The sequence below is a fragment of the Rutilus rutilus genome (assembly GCF_951802725.1).
Source record: "Rutilus rutilus genome assembly, chromosome: 2".
NCBI lineage: Eukaryota > Metazoa > Chordata > Actinopteri > Cypriniformes > Leuciscidae > Rutilus > Rutilus rutilus.
Window position 1 is genome coordinate 17526072 of NC_140210.1, and position 26267 is coordinate 17552338.

The 26267-nt window shown below is 36.8% G+C and overlaps 2 protein-coding genes across 4 annotated transcripts; both read right to left on the bottom strand.

Annotated features, from left to right (window-relative positions):
* Window positions 1–925: 925 nt before the first annotated feature.
* On the bottom strand, window positions 926–19020 carry ptpn9b (protein tyrosine phosphatase non-receptor type 9b). Of its 3 annotated transcripts, none has more exons than XM_084401761.1 (13): window positions 18941–19020; window positions 15531–15674; window positions 15333–15422; window positions 13820–13944; window positions 13624–13729; window positions 10135–10245; window positions 9151–10004; window positions 8930–9026; window positions 6740–6809; window positions 6575–6653; window positions 5494–5644; window positions 3076–3283; window positions 926–2994 (listed from the first exon to the last, which is right to left on the bottom strand). In XM_084401761.1, exons 1-13 carry the CDS (start codon window positions 18971–18973, stop codon window positions 2771–2773), a joined length of 2292 nt encoding a protein of 763 aa, XP_084257887.1. In that variant the 5' UTR covers window positions 18974–19020; the 3' UTR covers window positions 926–2770. The 3 variants fall into 3 exon arrangements, with proteins under 3 accessions (XP_084257887.1, XP_084257888.1, XP_084257889.1); XM_084401762.1 differs by having other exon boundaries at window positions 18944–19001; XM_084401763.1 differs by lacking the exon at window positions 18941–19020 and adding an exon at window positions 16819–16886.
* A 463-nt stretch (window positions 19021–19483) lies between these two features.
* On the bottom strand, window positions 19484–23951 carry exosc9 (exosome component 9). Its single transcript, XM_084402950.1, has 12 exons — window positions 23738–23951; window positions 23528–23622; window positions 23027–23146; window positions 22840–22942; window positions 21804–21941; window positions 21626–21708; window positions 20817–20949; window positions 20585–20673; window positions 20231–20377; window positions 19941–20059; window positions 19739–19802; window positions 19484–19615 (listed from the first exon to the last, which is right to left on the bottom strand). The coding sequence occupies exons 1-12, from the start codon at window positions 23801–23803 to the stop codon at window positions 19591–19593; spliced, it is 1182 nt and encodes a 393-aa protein (XP_084259076.1). The 5' UTR covers window positions 23804–23951; the 3' UTR covers window positions 19484–19590.
* Between the last annotated feature and the right edge of the window lie 2316 nt (window positions 23952–26267).

A 26267-nucleotide genomic window follows, 5' to 3' on the forward strand; every position in this document is an offset into this window, starting at 1 on the left:
AACATGTTAACATTATGTATATCTCCTTTGCTTTTAAACTGTAAAATATACTATCAGCATTATAGCAGTCACCCAATCATTTTTCAATATTTTGTATAAACAAGGTAGCTAATTTTAGTTTAAATCAATAGTGGGAACAATGTACAGAGTGCTGGTAAGCTTTTTATATTTATATCTAATTCCAGGCTATACAGAAGCTGAGAATAACATCCACCTTCTGTTATGAAAAAGTACAAATCCATATTATAATTCCTATGCAGCTTTCTGTTGGCTTGAAAGTAAGCAAGCACACAAGCAAATCTCTTTAGTTCCAGGCATCAGTTTGATTGTTTCGGTACTACTTTTGTGTGTGAAGCTTTCAAACTAGCAATCAATCATATCCAAAGTAAGTCAAAGCAATATGCTGTTTAGCTAAAAAACATACATTAATACATTTCTATACAGTCACTGTTTCAAGTTTCAATCCTCATCAACATTTAACACACAAACACACGCTCATTTTCAGAATAACATTCACGTTTACTACGACACTACTGCAGATGTCGGGTAAAAAGGCCATTACTCAATCACAAGAACTTTGGGCACCAAAAGAAGAAAGACACACATTGCATTCCCGACTGCTTTAATAAATCAGAGCCAAGTGTGTCTTCCACTTAGTCTCATTCAAGCAGGAATCAGCTGTATAAAACAGTCAAGCATGTTCTGCACACCTGCATTGGACAAGTCAGTCAACAAGTAAACATTAGATGAGAGGGACGTTTCACACATTCACTACCATGTGTCATCATACAAGCATTGATATTCAAGGAGAAAGCATTCCAAAGTTCTCCCAAAGACAACGTGGTTTTTATCTAATAACATTCAAGTTCATATCCTGTTTTTTTTCTTGTTTTTTTCTTTTCTTCTTCTTCTTTTTGGTTTTCTTACATGTAAAACCTCTTTCTGTCTTGTTGATTGGCAAATAGTTAAAAACTGTTAGTGGCAGGCGTGCTGATGGGTCACATGTCCGTTTCAGTCTTGGCCCTTTAACAGTTCACAGAGTACGAAAAAGGTTCTGCTACAGGCATCTGGAAAAATAACTGAGTTTTTTTTTTTTCTCCCAAAACAAAATGCTGAGTAACATGACTCCACACGGTACTTAAAACAACTTAAAAAAAACAAAACAAAACTGATCAGTCTTTTGTTTTACGGTTTGATTTCTTTAGCTTATCTGTTTAAAATAGTATGACTGTTCATTTTTTCGTACCAACATTCAAATTTCAATACTGCTGAAGTTCTACAAAGGCATAAATAAAAACAGAATATAATACATGATGCTGTATAAAATTCAAAATAAAATTTGTATACTTAGTTGTTTTTTTTTTCTCGTTTTTTTTCTTTTTTCTCGTTTTTTTGTGGAAATAATTACCAGAGAGGCAAATGACGTTTTTTGAGAGCAGGAAAACACCAAGTACACCCCTGAGATTAAAATAAATTCCCTATATGCATGTGAGACCAGTTGTTCTACTCGTTGCCTGAAACTACACATTGCGCTACGGAAAACTTGAAGGCACAAAAACTGAGGCTTTTTGACCCCAGGACTCCACACACCACACAGCTGAAGACCCCCAGCTCACTCGTAACAAATGACTCTCAACACTTCACATCAGAACGGAACACTTTAGATAATCGTGGTAACAGAATTAGTGTCCGTGCGGCTCAGGATACTTCAACTTGGGGCTCATAGTTTTTTGTTTGTTTTTTTAGGTAGGAAAAAAAAAAAACAGCTGAGTCAAAGTTCATACTTTAGAGAGGGAGCAAGGCAGTGATTGAAGGTTAAGGGCCAGAATTCAGAGAGAATCTAACAGTTGAGACGCTCTGTGAACGATAGATGCCCTGCATTAAGGCTGGATAATCATGGACTACGGTAAGTTAAAAAATTAAAACTGCAGGACCTCCAGAACAGTCACCAAGATACACCATATATAACATACCGGTAGTTGTGTTCCTCCTCCTCTTTTCCTTTTGTTTTAACCCAACATATACTTATACATATATTCTTTATATATATAGATGTGTATATAGATACACATAATTCTGAAGAAAGTTAAGAGTATTATATTAAAACAAGGCTTTTCAAAGGTTGTTATGCACAATATATAAATGTATGCTACAAGATATACAAGGGTTTAAGTCACAACGATCTTTACGGATACATCCAAGCATTCGACACCATACCTTTGGCTTGAAGATTAGTTTAACGGTGAAGTACACAAATAATATCAACAAAAAAAAGGAGAGAAAACTGTTGGAACCTGTTCAGACACAAATAAATTGCTATTTAAATGTGACGGAGAAAAAAAAAAGAAGAATATTCAAGTTTTATGTTCTTACACTTTGATAAAAAGTGTGAATTTAACCCCAAGTTGAGTGATATTGAATTTCGACAACACTTTGAGCAAAAAAGACCAGGTAATACGATAAACTGGATTTTTCAAGTTTGTCATTCCACATGTGCAAGTCAGTATTTATATTTAGATGTATAAAAAAAATGCTACAACTCGTACGCCAAGCCACAGTCTCTGATCTCGTCCAGATCAGAGTAAAAAGAAGGGCTTGAAAAGTGGCAGGATAAAAGCATCCTCCGCTCCTCGTTTCTTTATCTCCGCATCTTCCTCGGAAGAAAAGAGGTGGCAGTGGAGTCTACCTGTAGCCCGGAGAGGGGAAAAGACCACTTCTTTTCCTTCTGTGCCTCTTGCGCCCTCTCGTGCGAGTTCTGTTTTTTCCTGATTCACTCGCTGTCGGTCTCCAGCTCTGTGTCGGACCACTCCACGGGCTGCAGCAGGCCGCTCTGTTGGGCGTACTCGATCACTGCTTTGTAGCAGAAGTAGTACTGGTCCCAGGTTTGGATGCTGAAGGCACGCTGCGTCCGCATGCGACGCACCGTCTGCTTAATGTCCACTGTCCCGATGTCCTCCAGGCGGGAGAGACAAATGTCTAAAGTACAAAATGTGCCTGAGGGAGAAGAATAAAGAAGACTTGTCAGACATGCTATAGTGCAGTTAAGAAATTAGATGGAAAAGAATGTAGACTCACCTGTTCTGCCGATGCCTGCACTGCAGTGCACCAGCACTGGGGGGCCTCCTGGGGGGCCCGTCCAATCAGGATACAGTGTTCGTAATGAGGACTCTTGTCTCCGTTTCACGTGTGCCCGGAAATCCAACATGGCTGACGCTGACTTCGGAACACCAAAATCTGGCCAGCTCATGTAGAGATACTGAGACACTTCCCTACATTCCCCTGTCTGAAAGAGAAGCTTATACTGTCATTTACATTATTATAGACAATAACATACATATAAAAGGCCTCAAACGTATCCCTTGTAACTACACAATAAGTGTGCGATCTAAGGGTGTGTTCACTAGGGATGGGATGGTATGAAAATTTCATATCACGATTATAGTGACCAAAATTATTGTGATTATCAATATTATCACAATGTTGTTAAAACGAAATGAAAGTGTTCAAAAAGAACTGATGCTCACACTGAAAACAGTTTTATATTTGAAAATCAACAAACAACAAATAAAACAAGCAGCTCTATGCAATTTTTTAAGCAAGATTATATTCTGTGGCATTTCCTTCCTGACCGTCGTCAATAGCAACGCATTATAACACAGCGCACATCCATGTATCGCAACGGACGCGCTCTCTCGTTTCATTCAAATACAACTTGCCGTCTTGCGTCTCCGTTTTTGATTGTATTGAAAATGAAATCAGAGTTGATTTATTGTTTACAGAGTTTGATAATATTGTTGTGATCATCTTATCTGGACGATTGTTTTGTACGCTGCACAAAATGGACTCATAAAAAGGTAAGATTTAAAACATTAACCTCAATTCAATATGGCCCCGTAATTATGTGGTAAAAAAAAAAATCGGTGTAATAGGCCTAAGTGTACAATGATATACATTATTATCCCTGAAATTTCATTCTTAATAGTCTTGTTTGAACTTGTTCATTCGTCTTTGGCTCAAAGCCACTTGCTGCGAACTTTTCTTCACGTTTATTTCAAGTGAGTGACATAAAATATTTCAACTCAAAACAACATTTTATGCCCAATTATTTCCCAGCCGTAGTTTTGGTATTGAGGTCAAAGTTAACTAGGTTCGCTATAAACAGTGTGTGATGGTCACACAAGACGACTCGTCTGATTTGAAGTGTCTCTGTTAGTGCAGTTCATTTAAATAAGTGTGAACGCTGCCAACCGAACCTTGGTGTGGTTTGACTGAAATATGAACGCAAGGACATCTAAACAAACCAAAAATAGAATGCGATGTCACAAGATGCGATCCTAAAAAGGACAGAATGCTCAAGCAAACCTTCTCGTTCCTTTCTCGTCATAGGAGCTACATCGCCCATTACGGTTCGACACAGGCATCAGAAACAATGTCTCCTTACGACAGATCTTCATTTGTGTGCGCAATGATTCCTGGTGCTGTTTTCACTCCTTTACACATTTTATAAGCACTTCACTTTATAAGCTGGTAAATAGGGCTGAAACAATTAGTCGACAGTTATTTTTGCTGTCCAATAGTCTCTCTCAAATGGCCTAATTTAAAGCGATAACGCGTTTCGACCAGTGGGGCGCTGTAGCACTCCAACAGAAGACACAGAGTACAAACAAAGCCAAACCAGTAGAGTAAGGGAAAATTTTACATACCTACAAAAAACAACAACAACAACAACAACAACAACCCTGATCTCATGCCACACGCCAGAATACATTGCAGAGCAAAGAGGACGCACCGGCAGACAAGACAGCAGTCTCAATTCTTTCAATTTTACAACTAAATTCAAACAATAAATGTGGTTTTGGCGCTCTTTCATATGACAAATCGCTATAGCCTCAGTTGAAGTGGCACGTGAACCGATCACCTCTTCCTCTTTACTACTAGTTACAGCACAAAATAAACATGAACGAACATCCGAAAGTATATTGAAAGTTCCAGTACAACTTACTGAAATGCATCATGTCTTGAGTAATCGCTCAATCAGTGTGTTTTTCAACCAGGGACAGACGTTAATAAAACAGCTTGAGAACAATGTCTCATAACATTACATTTACCTCAAGAAAGCCATTCATTGACCATAAACAATTAGCAAGAAAAATTTAGAGAGAGAAAAAAAACATACACTATATTACATATTCATATTTGTACTCATTATTATACTAATTATTGTATTTTTTATAATAATATTCCTATTATTACACTATATTAATATTAAGTTGTTATTATAAAAAATGCATTATATGCAACTGTATACAAATCAGTTGTACATTTTAACCATAGTAATGTACCAGCTAAGAGAGAAAAATTAACGGAATCAAATAAATCGGAATCAAATCACAAGCTTATGAACAGAAATCGAATCGTGACATTTGTCAATGCCCAACAGTAAAAAGAATATATAGAGCAACAAAAAAGAAAACCAGAGACTGAGGGACTGACCTGAGTGTTGAAGAGCTCCAAGTGTGATAGCTTAAAGTCCTGAAACATCTCAATATGGACATTTCTCACCAAAAAGTACCCATAATCCTCAGTGCGGCCAGCCTCTAATGGCCAGTACTGTCCGCATTTCACTCGGCCTCGCTCTACAACTCTGAGAAGGACAAAGATAAGATTGTCAAGAATTATACTGGTCTTCTTTACCAGACATTAATCCTTATAATAATATGATGAAGACAAAAGATAAATAAACGGAATAAAAATATTGTTTAAATTACTATTTCTGTCATTCAACTGCATAAAATGTAAATAACTATCATAGGGCTGCAACAATATAATTCTACCACGAGTGCAATTGCATGTCAAAGAAAATGGACAGCATAAAGAAAGGGAGCGCAATAATTTTGTCTGTCAAATTTCTTTCTAGAGCTAATTTGGAATGTGTTCGATTAAAAAACAATAAAGCTTTTTTTTATTTTTTTTTATTGAAGTATTGACAAACCAGTACACTACCGTTTAAAAGTTTTGGGCCAGTAAAATGTTGTAATGTTGGTTCGAAAGAAGTGGCTGCATTTATTTAAGCAAAAATAGAGCAAAACAGTAATATTGTGAAATATTATTAAACTGTTTTCTATTTTAATATTTTAAAAGGTCATTTATTTTCAGCAGCCATTACTTACATTTTCAGTCACATGATCCTTCAGTAATCATTCTAATATGCTGATTGGTGCTCAAGAAACATTTTTTATTACTACCAATGTTGAAAACAACTGTGCTGGCTTAATATTTTTGTAAAAATCATGATGCTTTGAGGGATTCTATGATGAATAGTAAGTTCAAAAGAACAGCATTTATTTGAAAAAGAAAGTCTTTTGTAAAAATGTTTAAGTCTTTACTGTCACTTTTGATCAATTTCATGCATCCTTGCTGAAAAAAAAGCAACAATCTTCCTGACCCCAAACTTTTGAACGGTATTGTATTTGTCAGTTGCAGCCCTTTATTATTGTGCCCAAAATCCTGTTAAAGCATCATTAAAAAAATCTTAAAGAAAAAGCAATATAACTTTTTATAGAAGGAAACTAACCTTGTAGTCATAACAATGATTAAAACCATTTGCTCCCACACCATTCGCCAAAAGTCTCCAAACGTTTTTGGCAAAGGCCCTGAAAATTTTTTTTACATATGCACATTTACTGTATGTGTACTTTACAAAAATAAAAGTTTAGTTGTGAAAAACAAAAAGTCTCACCCTGAGTAGCTATGTAAGCATTACTCCTCTTGTAACCATCCATGAAACTAGCGTTGATGTAGTCAGACGTCTATATAAAATAAAATAATAATCAAATGTAATGTGTTATTATCGGTAGCTAGTACTTTTAAAAATAGTTTTCAGGAATTGATATAAAGCAGAAAATACATAAACATTAGAAGGGATGCACCGAAATTTTGCCCGCCGAAAATTTAAGGTTTTTGGCCGAAAGAGGAAAAAGGCTGAAAATATATGCCCCAGCATATGACTGTGGTTATTGAATAACTGCTCTGTATGACAATAACTGTTATTTGCAGTTGTTTTAACAGTGGGCACACTGCATCTGCTAGACTACAACGTAGTGGAGGGGTCTAAAATTAAAGGCATGTTGCACTCCTTTAATTTAGAGTGTGTTGCACACTACTGAGAATATTGAGCTGAAACTTGACTTTACAAAATTAAATTGCGTATCAAATCGCAATATCGGTCCGAAAAATCACAATTAGATATTTTCCCCAAATCACACAGCCCTGCCGAGCAGGTGAGTCGAAGCATTTTGGTGTGTTATTTTAAATAAAAGTATGGTAATTTTCTAGGGGTGTAACGATTAATCAACTACATCGATGTATCGATTTATATTCCTACGATCCAACTGGATCGATCTGTGCTCGGCAAGTTGGCCTTCCGGACGACATATATCGATCTAATATCGTTTTAAAAGGTAATGAATCGATTGTATCGATAATAGGAAATAGCGCATTGGATTTAAGCACGTTAGACTTTATATGGATGTTTTTTCTTTGCACTTTTAATGATAAAGGCGTTAAACGTTACTCGATTCAGTCTGCCTATCTGTGTCGTCGTCGCCATGCGTGACGCGCCAGCAGCAGCGCAAAGACAACAAGCAGCGCAAAGTCTCTCACCTCAGAAAAACGGACTGTCCTGTCCTCTCAGCCGCTATACTGCAGTAGCGCGCACTCTTCAATTGCACGCGCAAATGCGGTGGAGCGCGCTGTATCACTTCACTAAAGCGCAAAAGAAATACGAGCATGCAACGTCGTAAATTAGTAAGTTAAGAAATAAAAGTAAAATACCAATAAATTACGTTATTGGTACGTCATGTGTGTTGCTATTTATCAGGAGCAGTTTCCATGTTTCTTTACCAGTTCTTCTAAGTATTGTGTATCACCATGGTAGCCTAATTGTTGTTTGTTTCCATAACAAAATGCCACTTACTGGTTTTGTATATTTTTATATGACTGTGGTGGCTCATACCAAGATTGTATTAACAAAAACTAGTTTGGGACTGCTATTTAATAGCTTAACCTCGCAGTGCCTTAAATTCTTAAATAAAAATTGTTAAGTAAAGGGGGACAGAACTTGTGTGTCAACAATTTTTGTGTAAACAAATGTATTATAATAGGCTTATATAATTCCTAAAAAGGTGGGTCGCGGCTTGATGACCATGCGGAAATGTGGGTCCCATGGCCAAACTATTCAAAACATCATTCTATGTTGTGATAATCGTAATTAATAATCACAATTACAATTTCAAGGGAATAATCAACAATTATCATTTTTGTCATAATCGTTCAGTCCTACTTATTAAAATAAAATGTGAATGCATTTTACATTAATTGTTGTTTACTTGTTTGTTTATATCTATAATTAATTGATACCTGATTCCCTTACAAGAATTTTTGGCTAAAAAGTTACTGAATCGATTTCAAGTCACTGAATCGTTTCGGATCGGATCGTTCTAAATGAACCAATATCGTCCTTGAATCGTATCGACAACCATGAATCGCGAATCGAATCGAATCGTTGTTAAAACGAATTGTTACACCCCTATAATTTTCATTTTATTTGCTTGTATTTTTTTTATTCAGATTCAATATATTTATTGAATTTAATTTAAAAGTCTAATATTAATACAATTATACAAAATAATTAAGAAAATAAGAAATTAATCATTATTTTAAAGTCCTTCTCTGTTTCGGGTTTCGGCCAAGTGCTTCCAGAATTTTCGGATTCAGTGCATCCCTAACATTACACACATACATTTACTAAGATTAAAATTTAAAAAAGAAAGAAGCTAATATTAAATACTTAAATAATACTATAATATGACTGCAATGAACAATGACAACCATGAAGATCATCGTAAGGGGAAATGGGCATTACTCTGACCTCGTCGTCCTCATCATTGAGCGGACAGAGTCGAACGCGTGATTGGTCAAGGCAAAGGACGTCACTGTAGCGATTCTTTATCTGGTTAGAGGCTTTCCTGTCAGAATAAATATCATATTTATACAAGCAAACACTTCTTGGTCTGTAAATGTATCGTCAAATACATTTACAGACAAAGAAGTTTATAATATGTCAAATAACCAAATGCAAATGTCACTTACTTAGAGTAGTCAAAGGTTCCAGCAGGAGGTTCCTTGCGGATCTCCTCGTACTCCTGATAAATGCCCTTCTTCTTTTTGCGTTTCACGTGCTGCACCAGATCCTGCAGGCTCATTCCGCCCGGCTCAGCCACGTGCACCGACAACGCAGCCGCTTCCGTCGTCGTTCCCGGAAACCAGCTCATATCTGGAGTGGGGCTGTGATGGAGGGGTGGCGGCCTTGATTTCAGAGGGAGGGGTGGAACGCCATCTCCATCCACTTCCTCTTCCAGAAACTCCATTTCCTGTTGGCTGTCCTCAGCACCGTTGCCATCCTGCCTACTGTCGTCTAAACATGCTCCTTCCACACCCATAGTCCCTCCTCCTGGTAATATAGCACCAGCTGTGTGTTTGTGATGTAGGGGCGTGTCTGGTGGCGTTTCTGACTGTGGGGGCGGCTGACGGCCACGGCCATTGACGGCATTGGCGTTAGACCCCGAAATGCCCCCGGATCCTGGCAGCACAGAGCCATTCCAATGCGCGTGCCCTGCAGCCCTGTGGTTCTGCAGGTTGGCATTGCCGTCATCTAGTAAGGTGCAGTTCGAGTTCAGTCCGTCCCCCAGGAGGGTGGCCCCTGAAGTATTGGCAGTTAAGGGGTCAGCTGAGGTGTTCTGCCCATGCTCCATGGAGTAGGAGCGGAGCAGGCTGCCCAAGCAGTCCGCAGTGACGTAGGAAGAGTTATTGGGGTGATTGGGGCTGGAGTTGACACAGGACTGGATCCAGGCAATGTGACTATACTGTGACGAGCCACCCAAATGCTCTGGAAGGGAGTTGACCGGGATGTGATTAACCAGTTCGTGGGCTCTTACAGTGCACACCTGCAGAGGTAGAGAAAAAAGAAATTCACATGAAAATAAATAAGCAAACACATTCAAATTATTGAAACCTTCCAAGAGTTTCAAAGAGTTGAATGTTTGTATATTCAGTCATTCAGAGCTCTAGACATACCCTCTCTCTCAGTTTCTCTCTCACAAACAGACGGAGTACCGCAAACGGTGCTCGGAACCACAGCGGAGACGACACAATGAAGACGCATTTCAGACGAGCAGGGAAAGCCCCCTAAATCACAAAAAAGACAGACAGTAAGCACAATACACAAAGGACTGTGGTATTTCCACTCACAGACCCACCCATTAAACAAACCGTCTACAAAATCAGGAACATACACAATGGTTCAAAAGTTTGAGGTCAGTAAGAAGTTTAAATGTTTTTAAAATAAGTCTCTTATGCTCAAGGCGGCTGCATTTATTTGATCAAATATACAGTAAAAAAATTATATTGTGTGAAAAATTATTACAATTTAAAAGAACTTTTCTGGTTGATTTATTCCTGTGATGGCAAAGCTGAATTTGTATCAGCCATTAAGGCCCATTCACACAACGATGAGAGTTATCCTTGGTGTGAACGGCCTTTAATTTTCTAATCTCACATGACCCTTCAGATATCACTTTAATATGCTGATTTGCTGCTCAGGAAATATCGGTGTTGAAAACAGTTGTGTTGCTTAATATTTTTGTGGAAACTGTGATAAGAAATTTCCAGGATACTTTGAATAGAAAGTTTATTAATTTGAAATACAAATATTTTATAAAAATGTAAATGTCTTTACTGTCACTTTTACAGTCACTTTACACATTAAAGACTTAATGTGTCCTTGCTGAATAAAGTGGATTATCTTTGAATACACTATATGCCTTAAAGTGTGTAAGCATATAGCGTATGCCTACAAACTCATGTGCTTAATAAACCATCTGCATTAATAAGCGGTTCATCCCCTTTGCTGCAGCTTCCACTATTCTGGGAAGGCATTATGTTGGGGACTTGCTCCCATTCAGAGACTACAGCATCAGCGAGGGCAGGCAGTTAAGATGAGTGATGGGTTCTGGATTGCAGTCTGCGTTCCAATTCATCCCAAAGGTGTTCAGTGAAGTTCAGATCCAGGTTTTGTGCAGGCCAGTCAAGCTTTCACACAAAACTCATTAAATAATCTATTAATGGATCTTGCTATGTGCACAGGGGCATTGTAATGCTTGAACAAAAAAGGCTTGTCTCTTTCTACTAAAATGTTTGTCTATGGAGGCCGTGCGTCTGCATGCTTGGTTTTTTTTTGCACCTGTTCTGGGTTAATTAAAATGGAATGTCTACATACTTTTCACCATTTCTGGACAAAGCAAAGAGACTTTGTCTCATGTTGCACTCTCAGAATAATCCCTCTAAGGTCAACAGTCTCCCTAAATAGCAGTGCTCAACGACTTTAACAATCACATTTTTCAGGAAATTTCTTAAGATCTGGTCATTATTTCCTCCATTGCCACTTTTTTCAACCAGAAGAACCAAACCAACCACTGTTTCCAAGTAGAAGATTCAAAATGCAAGAATTAAAACACTGGAAATTTAGTTAAATGAGCACAAGAAGTAAATGCTTAATAATTTTCATTTACAGTACCGTTCAAATGAAGGTCAGAATGTTTCTGTTTGATTCTGAAAGGAATCTAAACTTTTATCCAACAAAGCAGCATTAAATTAGTCAGAAGTGACAGAAAAGACCTTTACATTATTACTGAAGATTTCTATTTCAAATAAATTCATAAAAAATCCTGAAAATAAAATAAAATCACGGTTTCCACAAAACGTTAAGCGGCACAACTGTTTTTAACATTTATAATAATAAAAGTTTCTTGAGCAGTAAATGTGCCACTGAAGACTGGAGTTATGATGCTGAAAATTCAGCTTTGCCATCAGAGGAATATTACATTTTAAAATATATTAAAAAAGAAATCAATTACTTAAGTTGTACAAAATATTTCAAAATATTACTGTTTACTGTATTTTTGTTCAAATAATGGCAGCCTTGGTGAGTACAAGAGACTTCTTTCAAAAACTAGTGACCCCAAACTTTTGAATGTTACATATGAACAAAAGTAACACAGCAAACAGCAATATTATCAACCTTTTGTTCACTAACATATTCAGTAGCTTTTGCAACTGAACTCAAGACACTATTACAAACTATTACAAACCCTTGCCAGTTGCAAGAAAACCAATGATTTTCAAGGAAGTAGCAAGGAAGTAAATAAAATCATAGCGATATGTAAAATGCAGTTGTATGATATATTGTAAAAATGCAATATATCACCAGCCCTTCTTGTATTTTGAGTTGCTCAATATCGCGATATGCAATATACATTTTTTTTTTTTTTTTGCTATATAAATAAGTGTTACAGTGTGGTCAGCAGGCACCAAGATGAAGGAGATTCAAAAACAAAACAGGCTTTATTAATAATCCAAACACTCTGAATGAACATGCAGGACAATAATGCAAAACACACCGTGCATAAACGAGAACCGACCAAGAACAACTGAAACGCAGGGCTATATAAACGGGTAGAACAAAGGAAACTAGACATACTGTCTAGTATGTCTAAGAAACATACGAAGACATAATCAGTAACCAATGAAACCAAAACTAAACAGAGCGGGGAAACAGGAACTAAAGGAAACAGAACAGAATGTCAAAATAAGTAAGGGTCCACAATAACAGAATAGAAACCTGACAAATAGCTTGTTGGGCTATTGGATGAGAGGATTTCTAAGATTGCTGACATTTCACCAGGATCAGCATTGCTAGTCTCTGCAGGTTACATTATTATGCCACTATGTGGCGGCCAGGGACGGTCTTTGAGTGAGTCATTAAACCTTTCATTCAACTATACGTTCAAAAATGCTGATTCATTCAGTAATGAAACGAGATGTTGAAATTATTTTAACTTTGAGGACCCCTTTACAAGGCTCAACCGACCAGCGATGTGTCACCGGGGTGATACTTCACTTCATAGAGACCCATGGCATTGATTCAATGCATAGACCAGCGCTGATGCCATTCATGGGAAATATCCTTAAACGCTGACAGGATGCAACAACAAATATTTCACTTTCCTCTTCAGACATGGCAAACTTTCTTTTCTGTCACAACTATATGCCTTGACCTGAAGAAGAGCAGACGCAGGTAATCGCACCTGCTCAGTCTCTCTCTCACTCTCTGTCTGTTTAGGCTTTAGCACAAATCTACGGATCCTCTGTACAAATCACAATTGTACACCGAGTCTTAATTAAGTAAAAAAGTACCAGTTGGCCGGAAAAAATACATTCTTCACTCTGTTATCATTAACTTATTTAACATTCAGTACACATGCATGAAGTGTAAAACAAGAATGGCAGAGCCTTATTTAAAATAAATAAAAAAAACGTGAACAACGTGGTTGCGGCGGTTGCTTGTATTACAGTAATGCCGTTATCACGGCAGCTCTAATAACAGTAAATACAGATGACAGATGAAGCTTAATAGATCTCAAAAGAGCAAATCCAAACCCCACCGAGTTCTACTGATGAACACACTGTGAAACAGACAGATGGTCTTGACAGCATAACAACACTTACTTTAAGCAGATTCAAAATCTTGACGCAAAGCTCATAGTCAAAGTTGGCATATGTAGAGTTAGTCATATCATAGATGAAAATGAGCCCATCTCTCTGTGTCTGAACACTAAGGGGGAAAGAAAGATGTTTCAGATGAAGATGCAGAGCAGTTAACCACATTACATTTGATCAGATTTATGGACGTGGTCTATTTTACCTCTCAATGGCCTTGTCCAGCTGATATATAATGGCTTGAAGAACAGCCTTATGGGTAGTGAGGTCTGGCCGATGGAGACGTGCTGTAAAAAGTGCCAAAGCTGCACCTTTCGCGTCACGGCCGGGCTATACACAAAGAAGCCAAATTAATGCATACACAACATATTTGTAACTAATACATACACACATTACCAGCAAGTGCATGTGAAACCAGTCAATGTAGCCAACCAGTTTAAAGTAGTAGTGATTATTGCTTATATCATTGGAACAGTTCCCTTGCATTCTCAGTGCTCTGAAAACTGTTTAAGATGTGATGAATACATCAGACCTGCCTACACAAACACTTGCGCAAACTCTGTATACAGCATGATCCTGAATGAAAAATGGCTGAAACAAACAGTAACGACCAGACTAAACAAAGATCATGGAACTGCTCTGTGTGTGATGGTGTGATATCAGAGATCACATTTCCTTTGCCGTCACTTTAGCAATGATGGTGGCCTTTATTTTCTGCTTCATTTACAGGAACAGTATATATGAATGATTGCAACTTGCGCAGTTTTTCTTTCGCATAATCTGAAAGTGTTTAAAAATCATTGTGTCCAAATTCTTCTTGTCGTAGCAGTTGGCCAAAGTTTGGGTATCTTACTGAGTGTCTTTCATTCTTCAGTCTTTCACAAAGTGGAAATGCAGATTTACACCACCGTTGGGAATTTTTTATGTTTTTGACATAAAGTCTCCATTTACAGTAAAAAAAAATTAAAATACAGTAAAAACTGCAATATTGTGAAATATCATTACAATTTAAATGACTGTTTGCTATTTTAATGTATTTTAAAATGTAATTTATTCCTTATTTTCAGCAGCCATTACTCAGTCTTCAGTGTCACATGATCCTTCAGAAATAATTCTAATATGCTGAAGATGTTGTGCTTAAGAAACATTTATTACTATTATCAATGTTGGAAACATTGCGCTGCTTAATATTTTGTGGAAACCAATGATACATTTTTTCAGGATTCTTTGATGAATAGAAAGTTCAAAGGAACAGCATTTATTTGAGATACAAATCGTTTGTAACATTTTAAAAGTATTTACTTTTGCTCAATTTAATGCGTACTTGCCGATATAATAAAAGTATACATTTATATACATTTCAAAAAATACTTAATGACCCCAAACTTTTAAACAGTAGTGTACCCACAGCATTTTTGTCAAATTTATTAGAAAGTCCATTACATTCCTGTAAATGTAAGTGATGTACTATTTGATCAGATGACTGAAAATGTCCAAAATCTGAAATAGTTTGAAATAGTTTTTAACATCCGACTACGAGAGCTGATCTGACCACAAAAACAACGATGACTTGAGTTTATAAATCATGCCATCTCCAATCTGTATAATTAAAATGTTCTTTCAGTAGAGAAGCAACAGCAAACTGGTAACAGCATCCCAAAAGCTGATCTGTTCATTAGTAATGTTCACACATTACATTCATCTGAAATCACACTCACCAGAACTGTGAATTTCCCACTGAGTAACTCGCTCCTTAAAGGCTCCTCGTTTGGGTTAATATTGTAGATGCCTTCCTTTATTCTGGTGTTCTGCAGACACACACGAGTTAGAATGTAAATGGACTCTCTCACACAGTATATTGGATGTTATCATATGAGCAACCACACACACACACCTTTTATGTTAGGTTACTGTACCTTGTAAGCTTGGAAGAGGTCAATGGCTCTGGAAACATCAAACTTTCTTGCCATAAGGAACTTAACCGCTGTCATCTGACTGACGAGATCTGCATTCTGAGACTGTTCCCGACATCTCAGCTCAGCCAGAAACTCCTCCACCGCCTGGCGCACACACAAACACAAATTTAATCTAAAAAAACATGTTAATGACAGTTACACATCCCATTCACAGCATCTATTTTTTTTTTTTTGTATATTTATTATAATAAATGGTTTCCTATATAGTGTAAATTTTGTCTGACCGCTATTCCTAATGATAAAAATACATAAACCTTGTTGATAAATCAGTTGATATTTGGCATTCTGAGATTATCGTAATGGCCAATAGACGTGCCAAGTTTGGCTGATTAGCATGACACCATCTGGCTGCAAACAGCATTCTTTTCATTGACTGCCATTCAGAAGTCACTGTTTATTCTGGCAAAATACACTAAGATGAATATGAATGCTAACGGATGGCTTTCTCCAGGTAGTATTACAAAAATATTAACTCTCCCATCATGTCAAACCAACAAACTCAAAATCTACCAACAGCCTTGTCAATGAATAATGCATGTTTTCAGATAGTTTTAGTAAATTGACAATCTTTATGTAATAATTTCAGTGTACATTCAAAAAATTAGGGTCAGGAAAAAACTTTTTCAAAGAAATTAATACTTATATTCAGCATGGATGGACACAATAGATATTTCAATTAAATGATGTTCTTTGGAACTTACTATTAATCAAAATATCCTGAATATAAATAGTCTTTATTTCCACAAAAATGTTTTCAACATTGCTATAAGAAATGTTTCTTGAGCACCAAATCAGCATATAAGGATTTCTGAAGGATCATGTGACACTGAAGACTGGAGTAATGATGCTGAAAATTCAGCTTTGCCATCACAAGAATAAATTACATTAAAACAGAAAAGAGTTATTTTACATTGTAATAATATCTTAGATTATTGTTTTTCTTACTGTATGTTTGATCAAATAAATGCAGCCTTAGTGAGCATGAGACTTCTTTTAAAAAACTCAAATCTTACTGACCCCAAACTTTATAAGAAAGGTAGTTTATATATTTACTAGGCTAAACTAACATTACTGTACATCCCACCCTCTAGTTATCCATATTAGCAGACATTAAATGCCACTAGTTAATGCACTAATAACGTTCCAGTCTATCTACCTCACATTACCTGAGTTTCCAAAAAAATGAACCAGTTTTGCCAATGCAAAAAAAAAAAAAAAAAACATTTACTTCTGCAGTGCCCAAAGATGATACTACTCAATCAAATGCATGTGAAGAAGCAGGAGGATGATCTGACATCTGTAAAGAGAGACGGATCGTGTTGACAGACGTTATGCTACACTCATAATTACACCGTTTCCTCAACGAGTCAGAACAAACGGCACCTCCAGGCTCCAGCACTATATACGAGTGTTCACACGGTGGTGAGACAGGTTAACGTTACCTGTCTTACATTTCCCAGCAATGGAGCACATCACACACCCGGTTCACTGTTATTTACCGACAGCGACATGGGCATTCATATATCCACACATATGACAGGACAGCGATGCAGAGGTGTGTTATAACAGCTTTTATTTAATGCAGTCATATTGGAATAAGACTAAATAACGCGAGTCACATTTACGTTGTATGCCAACCTAATGTTACTTGCTGCTAGACAGCTGGTGCTCAGTCCAACACATGTAAGGGTCGTTTTACAATAAACCAGCTCTCCAAAAATCTACAATCATACCTGTCAATAAATATTTAATAAAGCGCTCAAAATTCTGTTAAGCGTCGCTAGCTCGCTAACACGGCTAGCATTAACCTCAGCCACCTTAAAAAAATAGCTACAGGGCCGCGATTCGCGTTAATAAATAAACCACAAACTGTATTATATGACATATCACCATACAGGGTTTCTGCTGGGTTTGGTCAGTCAAATTTAAGACTTTTTAAGACCTTTTTATGACCATTATGATTGAAATTTATGACCTACACGAATTACGAAAAATTCATTAAAATTCCTTTCAAAAGTTTTTTTTTTTATTATTGACTTTCATTGAAAGTAACAAGATGTATTATTTAAATGCCTAAAGACAGCTCCAATGCCTTCTTACCCAGTGTGCAATATGCTTGATACTGATTATTTGCAACGGGCTTGAGCCAACTACTAAACACACCATCTTTGAGCCATGGCTCGTTAAATGTACACTTTCCCATTGTGATAGACCGGGAGATTTCAGTTAGGGCTGGGCAATATGGCCAAAGGCAATTATCACGATAATTGTTTTATATTAGTCAATATCGATAATTATCACGATAAATGTCAAATCTTTATTTCTTTCAAGTTTAAAGGCAGACTGTTGCTTCTAAGTGAAAGTTGTAGAAACCAGAGCGTTAATTGTGGTTTTAAACTAACTTTACTCTTTATTGCCAGAAAATATAATGACAAACACTTGCTAAAACAGGTGAACATTTCACAAATCTGAGGTCTAGGACATTCAAACATTTGTCATTTGTCCTTAACAAAATAAATCTCTTTATTGGGAAAATAATTACTAGGTCAAGTCTTGAAACAGGTTTGTGTTGCCTAACTTTGATGGCACGTATCTTCAGGAAATGTATGAAAAACAGTAGCCTAAATACATTATTAAATACTGTAAATATTCCATTAGTCCTTTAATACATTATCAGCACTAATAATATAATAAAATTCAATATGTATATCCCACATGGTGCAGTTAATATTACTAGGCTAATGTTACAGTAAATCCATGGTAAATGATGGGAGATTGTAGACGGAAAAGCCTTCTGACTATATCGTTGTGCAGTGTTTCTCCTGTTTGTCAGCGCTGCTTCATCTGCCTTTAAACTGGTTTAAATCACTGAGACAGTGTGTTCTTCGCTGAATTCAGGCACTTCTCACTGGATCTTGTGACCGAGACCGATCGGAGTAAACGCGTCAGTTCTACTGAGCTCGCGCTGCGCTGCCGTTTGGACTTGGAGCCGAGCGGGTAAATGGTCCGTGTGGCGCGCGGTTCAAATGAGCGTTCCGCTTTTGCCGCATTTAACATTATGCCGCCAGCGCATTTTCAGGGGGAAAAGGCAATGGTAAAACCAACGAATGAACGAGCATATCAATTTAAGACGTGGCTAAATGAAATTTATGACCTTGTATGGAAAATCCGGACGTTTTTATGACTTTTTATGGCCTAAAATTCTTATTATTAAATTTAAGACGTTTTATGACTTTTTATGACTCCGCGGAAACCCTGACCATAGTACATGCTAAAATGAGCTTGTGGCGGCTCAGCGTGAAACGCCACGGAATCGACGAAGGACTAGTGAAAATATTTAGGTATCTTACCACCTCCTCTTGAGTTGTCAGGGCTTCCGCCATCTTGAAGCCTGAGCAGCAACGTCTACGGGCGCGCCCTCTCTGCTGACGGGAACGCGCCGCTGGTGCCTGTCAAGCGTGCATCAGGATGGACGCGCATGCGCAGTAATGTGGTGAAACCATGCTTGAAAGTTAGCACACAAGATATTTATGAAAATTAATTAAGTAGGCACGAGGAGAATAGACTGGGAACAGTTTATTTTTCAGGATAGATGTTCTAAATCTGTGACAATCTATTTGTACAACAGTTATCAACTGGTCTAATGTAAGTTTTTTATCGCATGTGCCACATTATTAACTAAGTTGGCCGGTTAGCTCAGTTGGTTAGAGCGTGGTGCTAATAACGCCAAGGTCGCGGGTTCGATCCCCGTACTGGCCAGATGATATTTTAATGATTTCACATGAGAAAGATCTTAAAAAAACTTACGTTGAAAAATTTATAATTCGGTTCATTAACATGACTGGAAGCATTATTTATTTTCATTTCACTTTAATAACTCAAAAACAAAAGAATTCCATATCATATTTTATTTTATTTTGTAATACAAAAAAATCTAATAGTGTCCAGTGGTATGGGAGTCTGATTATATGATCATCTTTATCCTCTGCAGCACTGAGGTTCATTTTCGATTCTTCTTGGATTTCCTTTAAAAAAAAGGAATATTTTTGGTTATATCACACTGTATGAGGGTATGCATTCATTATGTGGTTATGTTGTACTTTTATGAGTGAGGTAACTAAGATAACAGATTTATTGACTTTACTCACTGGGCTTCTTCATTAAGAATGACAACTTCATCCTCTTCACTGTCTGAGATTACCATCACTTCATCTGCACACACACACGCACACGCACGCACACACATGTTTTTGAGCAGACAATTTTTCCTCTCAGATTTTAGAACAAACATATATAATGTGTTTATTACTCTACATCACAAAAAACACACAAGTCTCTCACACAACTTACCTGTTTTTCTGTCCTCTGTCTGAGGTTCATCCTCTTCATCCTCATCGAGTCCCCATGAGTTTACAATACCCTCACCTACGTGTGCAGTTCCCGTAGCAACAAGAACAGGAGAGGGAACACTGGCTCTGGGGTTAAGGAGTAATATTAGGGTAAAAAAAATTCACCTGGCACAGCAATACAATATTCCTGCTTTTTCTGCGTTCCTAAACAAGATATTAAAACATTCTCAATCAACGTGAGTTCTAAAACTGGCTATTCCCCATGTCCCCATGCTGTATGCAATCAGATACGCTTCTGTGGAGGTTTCTGTTCTGGTCACAATGTCATTGGCTGTCTCTTTGACATCTGTCATCTCCACCGGGGCTTCGTCTCTCTTAAGAGTTGTGATTCGCTCTTTGGGCATGGACTCAGCAAAGCCAAACTTTCCACCTTCCTTTCTAAAAAAAACACACAAAAAAACAAGAGGATAAAAAAAATTGTAAATTAATTGAACATAAATGTATAATATAAATTTTAATTATTCTATTGCTTTATATTTGCTGTAATATGACACAAAGAGTGATAAAAGGTCCTGTATGAATTGGAAGATCAAATTCTAACATCTAAATGTAATTAAAAAAAGTCATCTTAAACTACACACATACCTGATTTTTTTGTCATTCTCTAAGGCTTTGTTGATGAGCTGTGTAATTTCAGAAACTTTTACACTTGCTATTTTGCTGCATCTCAAAACCTGTGGGAAAACAAAATGTTAATGGTTCTACAGTACAGATTAATAGTGAAAGACAGTTTTGAAAGTTCAGTATGTGATAAATCAATGACATTAAAAATAAGTCAAATTAGACCAAATAAATTATAACTAACACACACTCTTACCTGGTCTTTCAGTAGCATGATCCCACCACTGGACTGAATGGAGCAGATCTCCTGATGTTTGTTCATGGCTATCACCAACAATCCATCCTTCACTCGCTCTTCTCGTTCACAAGGGTCCACAAGCAAATACGAGCTTAGGAAGGAATAAGTAAACAAAGATTGTAAAACAATATCTCTTATGTCAAATGAAAACAAAGCAACTACTGCAATAGAATAGAAGAGAAAGGCAAGTCAATACATAGTAGTATTTGCAATAAGTACATTGCAGTGAATTCTATGGAAGCTTGTTTCCACCCCTAAATAATAGGAAATTGAGACTTTATATCTCACAATTCTGACTTTTTCTTTTCCTCAGAAATTGCATAATATAGTGTCTCAATTGCGTGTTATAAAGTCATTCTTTCTTCCTCATAATTTGACTTTATAACTCGCAATTAATTTGCGAGTTTATTTCTCAAAATTCAGACTTTCTTTCTCGCAATTCACACCATTCCAAGTTATGAAGTCAGAATTGGACATTATAGTTGCAATTACAAGTTTATATCTCACGATTCTGAGAAAAGCAGTCAGAATTGCAATATATAAACTCTCAATTGCGATCAAAAAGGAGTCAGAATTGCGAGTTCATATCACGCAATTCTGACATTATAACTCAGGTTATAAACAAGACGTAAACAGTTGTTAGTTTTTTTTTATTGAGAGAAAGATTTTTTTATTTTTTTCCATAGAATCCATTTTCCTAATTTCCAGCAAAATCATATCAGTAAAGAGATTGTTGTAAGAGATTGTGTGCATGTGATGTCTCTTACCCCTGCAGGAAGAAAGCAAAGCTGACACATATGGGCATGTGATAAATACTCAGAGGAATCGGATCTCTCTCCTCTGGACTGAACTGCTCAAAACACACACACACAAAAAAAAGGAATACACCATCAATACAAAGATATCACCTGCCAAATGCATCCATTATGGGGTTTCAGGACTCACCACAGTAACATCTCGTCCCTGAATAGCGACGTCTGGCCGCCTAAAGTGTGAGAGCGCAGATATGGCAGCAATGCTTGCTGCATCCATCAAGTTTCCATCATGATTTAACACGTGGACATCAACCCGTATCTGCCAAACCTGTCGATAACAGAGGTACAGTGAGTGAAGGGACATTTCATGTGGCAAATAGGATGAATAATTTGCTCTGGTTTTTACTATGAGAATAAGAAATTATGCTACCAGTTAAAAGTTTGGGGTCGGTACGTTTTTTTTCTTCTTTTTTTCTCATGTCTCACCAAGTCTGCATTTATTTGATCAAACACAGTAAAAACTGTGAAATATTATTAAAATAACTTTTTCTTTTTAATTTAATATTAAGTTTCATCAGCCATTACTTCAGTCTTCAGTGTCACGTGATCCTTCAGAAATCATTCTAACGTGCTGATTTGGTGCTCAAGAAACATTTTATTATTAATAATATTAATATTATTATCAACGTTGAAAATAGTTGTGCTGCTTTATATGTTTGTGGAAACCATGATACATTTTTCAGGATTCTTTGATCAATTCAAAGGTCAATAGAACCATATTTAAAGGTATAGTGGAGGATTTTTCCGAATTTTAGAAAAGAACCGCCCTCTCCACTTGCACATGCGCAACACTTTACCTGCTCCCGAGAGGGAACGCCTATTAAACGTGTGCGAGAGAGCATGCACGAGCCCAGTTCTCCTCGTGCATGCTCTGTTTACAATTTGCTGTCGGCATCGCTCATACACGCTTACTTGCAAGCACGTACGGCGGCCTTATGTAAACATATCACCAGAATGATTGACAATTAGGAGGACCAATAGTCTTGATGATCCACTCGGAAAAAGAAAATCCTCCACTTTAATAAAAAAAAAATTTGGTCTTTCCCGTCACTTTAATTTAATGCATCTTTGCCGAATAAAAGCATTAATTTCATTAAAAAAAGGTTTCACTGACTCCAAACTTTTGAATGATATTGCATATATCATATGACAGGTATGTATATCACCTTTTCTCCTGAAACTACACATAGAGACTCTGTGTCTATGCATTTAGAATTCCGTAGACACCTCTCAAGCTGTCTGTTTAACAACACCAACAGCTCTGACTGCCTATAGAACACAAACACACAGGAATTAGGAGGTAAGAAAACACACAAGAGAATCATTTACATGATTGTGTGTGACAGTGTGAACCTGTTGGGCTCAAAGGCTGGCGACGCCATGGGAGACAATTCCAAATTAAAAAACACGATGCCTTCTGTGGGACGTGAATCTTTTGGAGGGACCAACTCACAAGTGACCTGACACAACACCCTGAAAGGAAAAACACGTGTTCAAAATGGGATTTTCAAGGAAGTACCCAAACAAAGTAGACTAAGGCCTGGTTTCACAGACAGGGCTTAGATTTAAGACAGGATTTGGCCTCAGTCAAATTAGGACATTTAAATATCTTTTATAAACATGCCTTTAAGAACATTACTGGTGTGCATCTTAAGACAAAACAATGGCACTGAGATATTTTAAGATATATCAGTGCACATGGCTTTCCACTCAATGATGCATTTTAGTCTGGACTAGGCTAGGCTTAAGCCTTGTCTGTGAAACCGGGGGTACATTTTCCTAGATAGTAAACAAGAGATTGTTATGACTTCATAATCGGTGGTTTGTAATTTTTAAAGCAACTATAACTGATACCTTGTTTTCCCAAGTTCCACGATGCAACAGCCATAATCGGTTCCAAAAGTGATTTTAATATTTCGGTAATCGTATGTCTGTCTCCCATCTAAGCGCTACAGGAAACAGAAAACTACTAGTCAGCTAGAGATGTGAGATGTAGAATGACAATAATCACAATTTTTCATTGCTAATGAAGTCAAAAATATATAATCACAAGGTGCAACTTACTTTTTTCTCTTCAATAGCTTTAAGAAGAAAAAGCTTCTCGCAGTTTGACAGCGGAGTATCCCTCATTCTGACAGCCTGAATATCACATAAACAACTCGATCCACCACCACTGCATACTCTCACACGCTTATTTCAGTGTAGAACCTGCGCGATGTTATGACGTGGGTATAACATTGGCGCACGGTATTTGCGTATGCACCAGATGAGCTTGGTGAACGACGGCTCAGTTTTAGAATTTATAAAACATAAAACACAGTCGTTCCGTTTGTTTGAAATTTCCTATTCCAACAAATAAAAAATAAAAAATATATAATATATAATTCACCACTGAAATTATAAGGAGATGGAGTTATCTTAATAGTAGTAGTAGTACATTTTCGTTAGCCTCATAGCATAATTGCCTAAGAAATTATTTATTAAAAAATTTTGTTTTGTAATATTAGGCTACCCCGATAAATATAGTTTAAAAAAATCCAAGGAATTCGTTCAGTTTTCCGAAGCATGCCAGAATATGAAAATAATTGTTTTAAAATTTGTTGTAAATGGCTATAATTTGTTGCTGCAAGTAGCCTATAGCTACTTGTGGATTTTAACAGAAGAGAAAAAAAAAAAGCTATCAGCGCTAGGTCAATACAAGCACACCTGGACCTATCAGGAACTAGTTTCAGTCGAATTTTGTCGAATTGTTGTATAGATTCGAATATCTTGGTGATTTTGTGCGTGAGAAACTCTTGAAATTTTGGTATGGAATTGCATGTGAATCTATTAGGCCTATCATTTTAAAATTAATGATCTATTCTAGGCTATCCAGTTGTGAAACTGATTGCAGTGGCCAGCAATATTTTGTAAACGTGTTTTAACTATGTTTTTTTTTAACTGATAGATGAATCACTTTGTTGTAAGAAACGTCGTGGGCACGACGCACGAGGCATAGGCAGGCCTACACAATGTTCTGTACATATGGAAACAAAAATGATTTATTAAGAATTTAAGCGTTAATAAAAATTAGACTGATTTATTAACCAGTCCTCCCTTTCAGTGCAGCAATTTGGATCGTTTGATGGGTCATAATATCGTGCAATCTGTAACAAAATAATGTGATTTATCATTTGATATCATTAGAAAGCTTTTGTTAAGCCCAAATGTGCCTGTGGCAAATTCACACGTACGCAGATGTCCCTTTTAAAAACACTGTTAATGGTACCAGCCGTACACGACTAATCATGGCAGCGTAGATATTGTTCAGCTGGTGCTCTTGTGTAGGACTATTGCTCTCATAACGTTATGATGGATGGACTGCACACTCGCCAATCTTTTGAGCAGCTCAACGTGATACCCGCTTGTTCAGCACAAAGAAAGACGCGTGGATATTTGCATCAAAACCCACTCTATCATCTCCTGTCTCTCTTCTCCACCTACATTTAAACTTACACGACACAATAACTATTTGACCTAGTTCATGTCAAATGTCATGCAAGGTTCAAACTAAGTAAGATCAAATAAATGTGAATGGCTAAAGGCCTACAAAGCCTACAAAGAAACTTTATACAACATTTTTGGTTGTGAAAAATTGCTGCATATTTTCACCAGGGTTTTAACTATAAAAGCAAGCACTGCATACATTATGCAAAATGTTTTATTTCTGAAACCGCTTACAACCTCCTTATTCTTAGTCATATTGAAAATCTAATTACATGCAAAGTGTGCAATATGGACTGTATAAAAGGCTACATTGTTGTATGTAAAAAATAATAATATACTATTACAAATACAATAACAGCAACATTTTAATGACAAATGCACAAATATTTCTGGTAAAGGCAATACAAAAAAAAAAAAAAAAACCACACCTTCAGAGGTGTGGAGCGTTCTTATTTAATTTTTAAGCTGACTAAATGAATGAATGAATATAAATAAATGGTCTATTAAATGACAAATCAATATGTATTGAGTTGTGTAAAAACTCTCGGGTATTATATTCACACATTGTGTAATGGGAAACGGCAGAGATTTGCTTTATAACTTTTAACCAAAAAAATTTTTTAGTCCCAAATAGGCCCAATATGATCAATGAGTTATGACTATGCTTTTACATTGCTTTAACTCAATATGTTAAGCAGTTTTCATTGTATATTTCAACTTTCAAGTTATATGTTTCAACTAATTTTTTTTAAAGTCAGTTTAATGTAATTTAAGTTGAAATGACTTAAACATCCAAGTTGATTGTACTTAAAATATTAAGTCAGAATTTGTTTTGATTTCTTTTTTACAGTGGGAAAATTTTGTATACAAATATAGATATAAGTGTAGAGGCTATAATGGATCATTATAGGCTGCTGAATGATATGATGCAGGTGGGGGCAGAGATGATGGAGAGACATGTCAAAAGAATAATACAATGAGACCCACCGCCACGTGTCAGTAACCGACTTAATCAGCTGAATTCGGGGATAATAAAAGCCACAGAGCCCTCGCGTAAGAACAGTTAAGAGGACTGCACCAGAGAGACTTCAATACTGCAATACTTATG

What these genes read in the sequence shown, in the direction of transcription:
- ptpn9b (XM_084401761.1), bottom strand. Translation starts at nt 18,973, where the DNA reads ATGGCGGAAGCCCTGACAACTCAAGAGGAGGTG. An exon ending in TGACAACTCAAGAGGAGGTG is followed by an intron (nt 15,675 to 18,940) that starts GTAAGATACCTA and finishes TGTGTGCGCCAG; the next exon opens with GCGGTGGAGGAGTTTCTGGC. An exon ending in TGCTTACATAGCTACTCAGG is followed by an intron (nt 6,654 to 6,739) that starts GTGAGACTTTTT and finishes AAAAATTTTCAG; the next exon opens with GGCCTTTGCCAAAAACGTTT.
- exosc9 (XM_084402950.1), bottom strand. Translation starts at nt 23,803, where the DNA reads ATGAGGGATACTCCGCTGTCAAACTGCGAGAAGCTTTTTCTTCTTAAA. An exon ending in AAGCTATTGAAGAGAAAAAA is followed by an intron (nt 23,623 to 23,737) that starts GTAAGTTGCACC and finishes TGTTTCCTGTAG; the next exon opens with CGCTTAGATGGGAGACAGAC. An exon ending in GTGGAACTTGGGAAAACAAG is followed by an intron (nt 23,147 to 23,527) that starts GTATCAGTTATA and finishes TTTTCCTTTCAG; the next exon opens with GGTGTTGTGTCAGGTCACTT.